Source organism: Balaenoptera ricei, chromosome 15 (assembly GCF_028023285.1).
Source record: "Balaenoptera ricei isolate mBalRic1 chromosome 15, mBalRic1.hap2, whole genome shotgun sequence".
Lineage (NCBI taxonomy): Eukaryota > Metazoa > Chordata > Mammalia > Artiodactyla > Balaenopteridae > Balaenoptera > Balaenoptera ricei.
Window position 1 is genome coordinate 4,850,305 of NC_082653.1, and position 12,834 is coordinate 4,863,138.

General features: G+C 43.6%; 2 protein-coding genes across 3 annotated transcripts in view; one reads left to right on the forward strand and one right to left on the reverse strand.

The window, feature by feature from the left end:
* RAB22A (RAB22A, member RAS oncogene family) overlaps positions 1 to 10,925 on the reverse strand; it is a 52,665-nt gene extending 41,740 nt beyond the window's left edge. For both annotated transcript variants that reach the window (XM_059896163.1, XM_059896162.1), the window contains exons 1-2: positions 10,645 to 10,925; positions 9,528 to 9,607 (exon numbers count right to left, since the gene is read on the reverse strand). In XM_059896163.1, coding sequence (XP_059752146.1) covers positions 9,528 to 9,607; positions 10,645 to 10,680 — 116 coding nt within the window. In that variant the 5' untranslated portion in view covers positions 10,681 to 10,925. The remainder of the gene's footprint in view (positions 1 to 9,527; positions 9,608 to 10,644) is intronic.
* A 168-nt stretch (positions 10,926 to 11,093) lies between these two features.
* The window catches only part of LOC132349442 (serine/threonine-protein phosphatase 4 regulatory subunit 1-like), a 65,420-nt gene continuing 63,679 nt past the window's right edge, over positions 11,094 to 12,834 (forward strand). The window contains 2 exon segments of the mRNA XM_059897823.1: positions 11,094 to 11,126; positions 11,269 to 11,313. Coding sequence (XP_059753806.1) covers positions 11,120 to 11,126; positions 11,269 to 11,313 — 52 coding nt within the window. The 5' untranslated portion in view covers positions 11,094 to 11,119.

The window sequence follows — 12,834 nt, forward strand, 5'->3', positions numbered from 1 at the left end:
TAGACTGAAAAAACAGAAGAAATGAACACGATTAATAAACCTGACTTAATTCCACTCACAGAACATGGCAAATAACAGTTACAAAGTATACACTCTTTTCAAACACATATGAAACATTCACCAAAATCAACATATGCTGGGTAAATTGCAAATTGCATCAGAAATTAAAGGATTTAAATATGTTCTCTGACCTCAATACAATTATGCCAGTAATCACTAAAAAAAGTTAACTAGAAAATTTCCCTATATTTGGAAATCAACGAACGCATATCTAAATGACACTTGGATCAAAGGTGAAATCATAATTAAAATCAGAAAATATTTTGAAATGAATGACAATGGAATGATGATATACAAAAACTTGGATCCAGCAAAAGCCATGGCTAAGGTATTAAAACATAAGGAACACAACAGAAAATAAGGACTGAAGATCAGTTACATAATCATCTCTTTCAAGGAGATAGAAAAAGAATAGCACATTGAACAGAACAGAAACTATAAAGATAGAAGCAGGAATTAATGAAAAAAGAGAAATACTGTAGAGTTGACCAAAGGCAAAACTAATATCAGCAATGTAAAAGAGATATACGTAAAATGTAAAAAGTATAAAGTCTTAACATCTTTATGCCAATAAATTGGGAAAACTATATGAAAATAGTGAAAATCCTTAAAAAAAACCCCAAACCACAATCTATCAAAATCAATACAAGAAGAAATAAAAAATCTGAAAATCAATAATCTTACAACTGTGAAAGAAACTGAGGGACTTCCCTGGTGGTACAGTGGTTAAGGACTCCACATTCCCAATGCAGGGGGCCCGGGTTCGATCCCTGGTCAGGGAACTCGACCCTACATGCATGTTACAACTAAGAGTTCGCATGCTGCAACTAAGAGTTTGCATGCCGCAACTAAGAGTTTGCATGCCACAACTAAGGAGCTGGTGAGCTGCAACTAAGGAGCCCGCCTGCCACAACTGAGAAGCCCATATGACGCAACTAAGGATTTGGCAAGCTGCAACTAAGGAGCCCACTGGCTGCAACTAAGGAGCTCACTGGCCACAACTAAGGAGCACACATGCCACAACTAAGGAGCCAGCGAGCCGCAACTAAGACCCGGCGCAATCAAATAAAATAATAAAATAAAAATTATTAAAAAAAAAAAGAAATTGACTCCTTAAACTATATTATACAAGGACAACTTGAAGCCCACATGCATTTTACTAATCATTTAAAGAAGAAATAAGAGCAATTTTACACAAACTCTTCCATAGAAGAGCTTCTCAACTAGCTTTATAAGAGAAGCAAAACCTTCCTACCAAATCTGACGTGTACATTATAGAAAGTAATATTACATGACAATCTTACTCATAAACATACACAAAGGTCCTAAAAAAACACAGTAAACTAAAGCCAGTGATATGTAAAAAGAAAGATATATCACAATCTAAGTGGATTTACTCCATGAAAATTCAACAATGTTATTTACCACATTAACATCATAAAAGAATAATTACAGGATCAAGCCAATAAATGTAGAAAAATCTTTTGGTAAATTCCACACTTATTCATGTTAAAAAAAAAAAAAAAAACTCCAGCATATGATAAAAAGAAGGACACTCTGTAATGTGATAAGTTGTATGTACAAAAACCCTACAGCAAACATATTTAATGGTATGACAGAAAAAGCTTTCCTGCTAAGATTAATATAAGATAAGAATACCCAGTATGACCATTTCTATTCAACACTGTACTGCAGATCCGTACTCAACTCAATAGAAGATACAAACAGTTTAAGTTTTAGAAATAAAGCTATTTCAAAGCAATACCATTTAGCACATTGACAGCAGAAAACTGCACTGAAACATCAAACCCCCTGGATTAAATCTAACGAAAGATGTGCAAGTCCACTATACAGAAAAGCAGAAAAAAATGCTCAGAAAAAATAAAGAAGCCTAACAAATGGAAGAATAATCTATGTGCATATACTGAAGATGCAGTATCATAAAGATGTCATTTCTCTCCAAACCAATCTATAAATTCAATGGAATGTCAATCAAAAACACAGTGGAGATTAGTGTGTTGGTGTGTGTGAAAATGGATAACACTAACGTTTACATGGAAATGTAACAGGCCAAGAACAGCCAAGAAATTACTGAAGAATAAAATAGAACTACTCATACTACTGGACATTAAGACTTATTACAAAGATACTGGATTTAAGAAACTGTGACACTGGCACAAGGACCCAGAAAAAAGACTAATAGTCTCTGTAAGAGATCACTGACTAAGGCAAAAAATAAGTGTATTGTGGACTTTATAAGATGCAGGAGTAAAATATATGACAATAATAACACAAAAGATGAGCGAGGGGAAATGAAAGTATACTCTTGTAAGGAGGTTCTTATACTATATACGTGAAACCGTATATTATTTGAAGATAGGCTGACAAATTAAAGAAGTATATTGTAAATCCTAGCACAACCACTAAAATAATAGAAGAGGTACAGCTAACAAGCCACTAGTGAAGATAAAATGGAACCATTAATATGGGCAGTAGAAAAATACAGCAAGATGGTAGATTTAAGCTAAACCATACTGATAGTTACAAAAAATAAAAATGGTCTAAACCAGTACTACACAACAGAGCCTTCTACAATGAGAACTTGAAAGGTAGCTAGTGTGACTGAGGAACTGAATTTTAAATTTTAACTTAAGTTCAGATAGCCACATGCAGCTACTGTATTAGACAGCACAAGTGTAAACACTCCAAATAAAAGGCAGGACCCATAATGCTGTCTGCAAGAAACTCACTTTAAATATACAGATATAAATAGGTTAAATGTAAATGGATGGGAAAAGATATGCAAACACTAACCAACAGAGAGCTGAAGAGCCTGTATTCACATGAGACCGAGTAGAATTCAGAATCAGGACTGTTACCAGGGAAAAAGAGGGACATTTCATGATAGTGAAGAGGTCAAGTGATCAAGAAAAATAACAGTGCTACCTGTAGGTACACTCAGTAATAAGATCTTCAAAACATCAACAAAAACTGATCAAACTAAACACAGAACTAGACAAATCTTCAATTAGGGTTGGATTTCAAACACTCCTTTCACTTCAAATAAGGGACAAAAAAATCAGCAAGGATGCGAAGAGGAGGAACAGTGCTATTGGCCAAGCTGATTATTTAGCGTTTACAGAACACATCACACAGCAGCAGCAGAATACATTCTTTTCTGGTGCACATGGAACATTCCTGAAGGCCACATTCTAGGCCATAAAACAAATGTCAAATGTGAAAGGTTTGAAATAATAATGAGTATGTTCTCCGACTGCAACGGATTTAAACTACAAATCAGTACTAACTGAAAATATCTGGAAAAATTCCCAAATAATTGTAAGTTAGAAAACATACTTCCAACAACTAACAGGTCAAACAAGTCACAAGGGAAAGAAATACTTTGAACTAAATGAAAATGAAAACACAACGTATCAAAATCTGTGGGATTCACTCAAACCAGTACTCACAGGGAAATTGCATATATAAAAAAACACCTTAAAAAATCAATATTATAAACTTCCACCTTAAAAAACTAAAAAAGAAGAAGTTAGGCCAAAATCAGCAAAGGAAGGAAAAAATGAAGATAAAAGCAAAAATCAATGACAAGGAAGAGAGTGAAATATTAATGAAATAAACTGATTCTTTGAGAAGACCATTAAAATTGCTAAGCTTATAGCTGGACAGACCCTAATGATATTAAAAAGATAACAGAGGAATATTATGAACAACTTCATGCCAATAAATTCAAAAACAGATACAACGGACAAATTCTTTGAAAGAAGACACAAACTACCAAAGCTTACTCAGGAAGAAATGAATAGGCCCATATCTATTAAAGAAGCTGAATTGGTAGCTAAATTTTTCTGACAAAGAAAACTCCTTGCTCAGATGGCTTCATCCGTTGATCAAATGGATATAATTTATGAATTATATCAAACTTTTAAAGAAGAAATACCAATTCTACATGAACTCTTCCAAAAAAGTAGAAGAGGAAAAAACACTTCCCAACTTATTTTACGAGGCCGTGATACCAAAACGAGAGAAACATATTACAGAAAACTACAGATCAATATCCATCATGAACATAGAGGCAAAAATGCTTAGCAAAATTTTAGTAAATCAGATTCAGTAATGTATGAAAAAATTCATATTAACCAAGTGAAATGTATCCGAGGAATGCAATGTTGGCTTAATATTTTAGTATCAATTGTTGTAATTCACTATTTTAAGACTGAAAAAGAAAAAGCATAAGAACAGTTCAAAAGATGAAAAAAACCACCTGGCAAAATTCAACACAATTCTTGATAAAAAAAAACTCACTGATTTAGGGATAGACGATAACATTCTCAACCTGATAGTGGGCACCTATAAAAAAAACCTAGAGCCTAGACGTCTAACTTAATGGAAAAGACCGAATGCTTCCCCCACCAAGATTAGGAATAAGGAAAGGATTTCTGCTCTTACCACTTCTCACAGTACTGGAGGTCCTAGCTCATGTGCTAAGGCAGGTAAGAGAAATAAGAGGCATACAGATTGGAAAGAAAGAAATAAATTGCCTATTACAGATGGCATGATTGTGCACCTAAGAAAATCCCAAGGAATCTATTAAAAAGGTGCCTGAACTAACTGAATTTAGCCAAGTCACACAACACAAGGTCCATATGTAAAAATCAATTTTATGTCTATATATTAGTAACAAACAATTGAAATTTTAAAATTCCATATAATCTATAGTGACAGAAAGCTTATCAGTGGTTGCCTGGAGCCAGTGGTAGGGGTGGGGATGAGTACAGGATGGGGCAAAAGGGAACAGTCTGGAGTGATGGAAGTGTTCTACATCTTTACTGCAGTGGTGATCTCACAGGTGTATAAATCTGTCAGAATTCATCAACATGTTCACTAAAAATGGGTGCATTTTATTGCATGTAAACTATACTTCAGTAAAGTCAATTAAAAACACAGATCAATGGGATATAATAAAAAATCCATAAAAAGCGCACTATAAATACAGATGCTCAATTTATGACAATCACGGCTCAGCATAGAACACTGAATTATGGACGGTCTAAAAAAACAAAAAGGGGATGAGGATTACTGGATAACCCTGTTGGAATTAAAAAAAAAAAAAAAAGCCAAAACACCCCACAACTTAACGTTTATTTTACATCTCATCCAGAAATTAATTCCAGGTAAAATTTAAATCTAAATCTGAAAAGTGAAACCAAATTTCTATAGGATAACAGGAGAGTATTTTCATGACCTTGGTAAATCAAAGTTTATTTAAAGGACATAAGAAGCACTAACCATAAAGAGAAAGATTGATCAAATGGATATATTAAAGGCAACAATGCTTCATTAAAAGATCCTTTCAGAGAGTGAAAACCTTAGTCACAGAGTGCGAGAAAATATCTGCAATACTCAGAACCAACGAATGACTAGTATCCGGAATACGTACACAACACCTACAAATCAATAAGGATATGACTGATGACCCAATAGAAAAATGAACAAGATTCTCAAACAGGCAACATATCCAAATGACCAATAAACATATGAAAATGTGTTCAATAGCTTTAGTCATATGGGAAACAGAAATTAAAACCAGAATGAGGTACTACCACCCACCCTCCAACTCAGCTAAAATTTGAGACTGATAATACCAAATGTTGTAGCTGATATGGAGCAACCGGAACTCCCAAACACTGCTGGTAGGAACGTAAATTGGCGCAATACTTTACAAGGTAGCTACTAGAGTTAAGATACATATTCCTTCTGACCCAGGAATTCCACTGCCAATTGCCAAAGAAATTCCATACATATGGGCACAAAAGACACGTACGAAAATGTTCATAGCAGAATTATTTGTAATAGCCTCAGACTAGAAACAACCACAATATCCAACAGTAGAATAAACCGTGGTATATTTATCCAGTGAGATACTTACTATACAGAGGTGAAAAAGAATAAACTATTATTACATGAAATGACATAGATGAATCTCACGAGGTTTGAATAAAATAAGCAGATACAAAACAATACCTACTGGTCTAATTCCATTTAAATAAAGTCTAAAAAAACCTATAGTGTTAGAGGCTTATTAAAAAATAACAGTTGCTAAGAAACAACAAATGCTTACCATATGCCAAGTACCATTCTAACTAATTTTTATGTGCTTAACTCAATTTTCACAACTCTATAATGAGATGCAACTTATTCTCCCAAATGTGCAAATTTAGTCACAAAGAGGTTAAATAATTTGCTCAAGGACACACAGCGACTACGTGTTAGACCTGGAATGCGAAGGCAGCTAGCCGGGCTTGAGAGCCTGCATTCTAAACGCTACACTGACGCTCAGTGGTAGTGCTTTGCTGGAAAGATGGAGGGAGGGCAGATGAGCAGAGGGAGGTGGAGAAGTAGGATGACTAAATTCCCATCTCTCAAGAAAACAATCAGTAGATAATGCCTAAAATTGGGCGATGGGGTGCGGGAGAAGAGAGAAGGGATCAAGAATTAGCAGTATATGCATGTTATGAAAAAATCTGGAGGAAAGATCAGAAAAAAACAGCTAAACAACATCACAACAGTAGTTGCCTCTAGGGAGTGAGTCAGAGTGGACCAGGGGACTGTTATACTTAACTTATAAGCCTTATTGTCACAGAAAAAAACCACATGCACATTACTTTGATAAAAATAATTTTAAAAGATGTAAATATTTTTAAAAACAACAATGCTATCATGTATTGAGCCCCAGTGTCCCCGGCATTTAGCTAAACATTTTAAATACAGTATCTCATGGAATTCCCCTAACAATATGGAATTGGTGCCAGTATTACTATTATTTTGCTGATGGGGAAACGGATTCAGGGTTAACTAGCTGGCAGGCGGCAGAGTCCATGTCGGAACCACCACGAGGGAAGATGAAGGTCTAGAAGTCAACACAGAACAGGTATGGAAGGATATTCAGGAGGAGCCCTGGACAGGAGCTAGTGACTCATGCTGGCTTCAGGGAGGGGAGGGGACATCAGGAGGGGGATCTGAGAAGGATGCCCAGGTTGCTGGCTTGGGTACCTGAGGACACGTTGGTCCTTTTCTCTTCCACAAGGTCCACGGAAAGAGGAGCAGAGGGCCGGGCCTCTGATGGGGAGTTTATGAGCTCCGTCACAGATACACAGAGCCCCTTAGTGTTTGGGAAAGGCACGGCACGGAGGAGGACGCAGTGTGGAGCAGGGGCGGGGAGAGGAATGAGGGGGATGTCACGGACCCAGGGAGAGGAAGAACGTCCGGGGCCTGGCCCTGCTGCCCGCCCAGCCTCCGGGCCACCCATCCAACGTGCCCTGTCCCCCACCCTCACAGCTCCTGCCGTCCCCCGTGCTACTCACTGCCCTCGACACCGCCGATAGTTACCTTCCACTCTTCAAAAACTGTTTTTTGAATACAGTCCACTCATCTCTCCATATTGAAATGTCAGGGCTTCCAAGTGCCTCACCCCCTCACTGTTCCCCTCAGGAGCCAGTCATGCCCTGGGGCCTGGGCGAGGCCCTGCTACAGGCTCTCACAGGCGCTCCACATTCCTCCTTCGGAGCACAGAACATGGTCAAAGAAATCACTTCCTGTACTTTAGTCACAGAATATGTCTCTCTCCTCCTAGGAGAGGTTCACGAGGGCAGGAGGCGCTGGCAGACTTTTTCTGAAAAGGTCCAAACAGTAAATACTTTCAGCTTTGCGGGCCACAGGGTCTTAGTCACAACTATTCAACTGTGCCATCGTAGCCCGAAAGCGGTGCAGACAACATATAAATGAACGGTGTGATGTGTCACGGTATCACTGTATCTATAAAATCAAGAGGTGGGCCAAACGGCCACGGTTTGCTGAGCCCTGGCCTAAATCACCAGCCCCCAGTCTAGCATACAGCAGGCACTCAGTGAATGAAGAAAGAAAGAAAAAAGCCGTTGCTTTGGCAATGAGATGGAAACAGGTACTGAGGGAGGGTGGTTTCAGTGGGACGGTGGGGTGGGATGGAGACAGCAGGGGCTGAGAAGCAGCAGATGAGGAAGCAGGAAGTCCTCCTTCCGGAGCCCCCAGTTTGCCCGGCAGGCTTGGGGGACGGCCCTGTCTTCGGGGAGCGTGTCTGCAGGCTCCGACAAGAAGGCAGGGCTGGGGAAGGAAGGGGAGACCTGCGGAAGGCAGGGCTCCGGAGCGCAGGTGTGCGTGGGGTTGGTCCTGAAGGAGGACGACACCTGCTGAGGACAGAGAGACAAGGACGGTGGAAGGGACGAGGGGGAAGCCTCGGATCCTCTTCCCTGTGAGACGTGCGCCTGGACCGCCTGGTGAAGAGAGCGGGGCTCGGGGAGGTGAAGAACCCCCGCGCCTGTGGGACGGGGAGGGCTGGCCACCCAGGACCGGGCCACAGGCCTGAGGGAGACCCTCCACCTCCCCTCTTCTCTGGTGAGACAGCGCTTCTAACCGAGCTGGCGTTTGGGTTTTTAGTGCTGCCTCGTGTGAGGTGTGTCACTCACTGAGTCACCAGCACCACCTGCTATCACCTCCTGCCCCTTCACTTTCCCACGTGGGCAGTGACAGGCAGGCCCAGAGGAGGATGAGTTCCCACTTCAAACATGCAGACATACCCAGTTCTTTCCTGAAGGACACTGAAAGGCATTTTAATTTCAGAGAATTAGGGGCTGTTTCATCTTGATGCCTTCAAGTGTGTGTGTGTATGCTGTAAAATATTTCCCGATTAGGCAGAACAGAATTTTTCTTTAAATGTTAGAAACCACTCGACTGGGGCTTTGCATAGCAGCTATCTAGTCTTACAAGCCTAACAAAGTATTAAAACCCACGAAACACAACTTCTCACAGAGAAAGTATTAATATTATGATATTTAAAAAGCCTGAAAAGTTTTCTCACAGAGTCGAAAACCGACAGCCAGTCAATTTCACCTATTCTAAGACCCAGATACCCGGAAAAAAGCTTCCATTTTGACATTACTGTGTTAATTCTTTACTGCTACTGGAACGTGTAGTAGCAGTGCTGGAATGTGTGAGAAGGGTATGGACCCCAAACTATTTTTTACGAAGAACTAAAGCCACCTAAAATATCTTTTAGGTGACATGCCGGGGAAAAAATAAGTATTAGGACCTTTTTCTTTTGCCTTATTTCAAGGTGTAATTGCTCTTACTATTCATAGATCGAAGGCTCTATGTATATATATCCTAACAAGTAAAACTTTAATTCATACTTTCATTTTGAAGTTTTCATTCCTCACAAATCAAAAGACAATTTTCCTAAAACACATCATTCCTCACTCCACCATTTCAAGTTCTTCTAGAGATGATGGGAACCACTGTCTCCAAATTCACTAGAGTTTAAAATGGGGATGCCTAACCCCTGTAACACAGCCTTTATTTGAATGGACTTTTCAATACACCTTTAGATGCACATTTCAATAAACTTGATCTCTTACCCTATTGTTGGGTTGATATTCGGATCAAAACTGTCTTCCACGAACCGCCACACAATACTTGATTTACCTACACCTGTATCCTGAAAGAGAATGAGAGAGGTGAAGAAGAAAAAGTTTTACCTGCTTGCGTACACCAAAAACTACCTTGTGCCCTAAGTTCAGGATTTTGGAAAAATCATTCCGGATAGGTAAATTTTAGAAGTTAAGAAACACTAAAAGGTTTTCATAAAAATTCAGCGGAGTAACTAGGAGATTTCAAAATGTATTGTAGGAGAGGGGTTCCAAGTTTTTAAGAGACAGGATCTTTTGAAATATCCAAAGTTTCTGCTTACTGTGCAAAGTGACAAACTCACTTGCTTTATAATAAGTCTAAGTGAACTATGAACTCTTGAACTACTTCTGAGTAACCCCTGATAAATCCCAGCCCCACCCTATCTAGGAAGGGGGAAGACTAGTTATTGAAACCTTTTTCAGTCTTTAAAGGAGCAACTCAGAGGCAAGAGAACACCAATTTCAGAAAGTATCCTCTGAAATAGCAAAGTTGCCTTGACAAGTCAGGAAGCTGAAGCTTCAAACTAGTCTTTGGGGCTTCCTGATTTGAATGTCCCCCCGCCCGCCCCAAGGAAAGTAACTCTGTGAGAAGTGTCAGAGGTATCCCACAAGCTCAAAAACACCAGGCAGACGGCAAAGGAGACTACTGCTGCTCGTAAAACCTAAAGACCTGTTACTGGCTGTACTCTGCAAGACTTGGCCAACTCCTAACGAGTACCTGGGGAAGCTATTTAAGAGCTGCTCTTAACCCAGATGCAATGGAGAGGCAGGGAGGGCTCTTCACCCTTTGGGGGGCGGGAAGAGACCCTGGGCTCCAGGGAGGGACGAGAGGGAAGGTCCCTCCCGCCAGCAAAACCTTCAGGACGGTGCGGCCAGGTGGGCGGGGCGGGGCGGGGCGGGACGGCCCGGGCGGGGGGGGCGAGGGGGGCTGGAGGGAGGGTCCCGGGGCAGGTAGGGGGCGTCCCGCACGGAGACTGGAAGAAGGGGCAGAGGGGATGTGGGAACGCCCGGGTCCCCGGCCCGCCCGGCCTCCCGCGGCCCTCCCAGCCGGCCCGCCGCCACTCACCCCCAGCAGACACACTTTGAGCTCCCTCAGCGCCATGGCCTGGGAGCCAGGGGCGCGGGCCCGCCGCCGCCCTAAGTTGAGGAGGGAGAGGCCCGGCCCAGCACGAGCATCCCCCAGCGCCGCCGCGGCACGGCCTAGCCCCGGCCGCGGGGCGCGTAGAGGCGGCGGCCGCCCGTTCGCCGGTCCTCGGCCTGGCCCGTCCGTCACTAGCCGTGCGGGGCCCGCCTCAGTAGCCGGGACGGTGCCGCGGGTTCCCAAGCGCCACCGCTGCCGCCATCTTGGGACGCCGGCCGGGTCACCTGACCTCCCCGCCCACCTCGGCAGCCACCTTCGCCGCGAGGGCGGGGCCAGCTGGCGCCGCGAGGCTCGAGGCGGGGCCGCCGGCGAGGGGCGGGGCCCGAAGCCAGATACCCCCGCCCCTCTCCCTCTGGCCCCGCCCCTCGCGCGCCGGCCCCGCCTCCAGGCCCATTCCAAGATGGCGGGTGAGTGGGGCTGGACTCCCGGGGCGCCCCCCCTCCCCCCAAGCCGGGACCACCCCTCGAGGCCCGGGGACCCCCCCCGCCCGCCCCTGAGCCCGCCTGCCGCAGCCCCCTTGTAACTCCTTATGTGTCTCTTGGTTTTCAGGGATCCCCCTGTACTTTGTGGACTTGCAGGATGACTTAGACGATTGTAAGTAACAGTTGGGGCGTCCCGCCCCTCCCTGGGAACCTCTCATAGAATTCGGGGTGCACGAAAGGCCGGGTTCGGACCTACGGGCTGGGCTCTCCGTGTTGGGCCCAAAATAGCGGGACCCCCAACTGCCTTGTTCACTTGTGGCGGTCCCTCCTCACTGGGCGGGGCGGCCGAGGATGGGGAGGATTTTTGTTGCTGGGAAACTTCTGACTTCCAGTCACTTTCTTTCTCTTCCTCCTCCTCCTCCTCCTCCTCCTCCTCCTCCTCCTCCTCCTTCGGCGTCCCGGGAGGGGCGGGGGGGGGTAGTCCCTCCTCCTAGTGATTCCGGGCGGGAGGAGGCGTGGCCACCTTGGGGGTCGGGGGCTTCCACCCAGGGTCTCCACTTTTTTCCCTGGGACTTTTCAGAGTGCTGGGGAGTTTGGGAGGTCCGGCTCCCCGTGTGGCCGGCCACAGACTCGCACAGACTTCTCCAGTGTCTGGGCCACAAGCCCAGCTCTGTCTCATCCCTGGGAGCCCATTGGGTGGGTATCCTTCACCTGTCCCTTCCTGCCCTTTCCTTTAGAATCACGTTAAGGACTGATGGCTGGGGAAGGTGTTCCTGGAAATGCAAGTTCGCATTTATGGTGACTGAAGCATTTCCTTTCCATTCAAAAAACAGTTCTTGAGCACCTGCGGGTTCTGGGCCGGCCATGCGCGGAGCCCGGGACCTACAAACTCGAACCCGAAACGGTGACGACTCTCAGGGAGCTCCCAGTACAGGGAGAGAGCCGACTTGTAAACAGATAATTACCAAACGCCGGGCTGCCTGCTGATGGAGGCCTGTACAAACCATCACAATAGCCAACATTAATGGGGGCTTACTGTGCTCTTCCCTTCCCTATCTACAAGTTTCCTACTAACAAGAACTGGTGTTTACAGAAAACACCATAGGTCAGGCACAGTTTAAACCCTTTATACACATTATTTCTTTTAGAAGGAGGCAACTTTATTAAAGTAGAATGACACTTGAAGGGGCCAATGTTTAGGAGCATGGGTCCTGAAGTCCGATGGCCAGAGGGTGAAGTCCTGAGCCACTCTTTACTGGCTGTGTGATCCTGGCCAAGTCACTGTACCACTTGGAGCCTCATTGCCTTATCTGTAGAATGGGCATAATAGAAGTCCACCTCAAAAGGCTTCCGCGCAGGTTAAATAATAAAAGGCTTAGCGTGAAGCCTTGTACATAGGACACGCTGGGTAAATATTATCTGCCGTTATTATTGTTGTGATCATTATTCATAATTATTTAACACTGTGGGGCAAAGTACAGTGTTGGCCCCAGGTTTACAGAGCTGAATGTTTCGGCCAGCGGGCATCTTCGAATGGAAGGAATGTAGCCTTTCTCCTGATAAACAACAGTAAGCTGCTGTTAAGGCACCTCTCATTCATAGATTCGATATTTGGCCTGGCTGGAAGAGCTGATTTCTGGCTATTTCAGTTATCTAACAAACCACCCCAAAACTCAGTGGCTTAAATCAACAG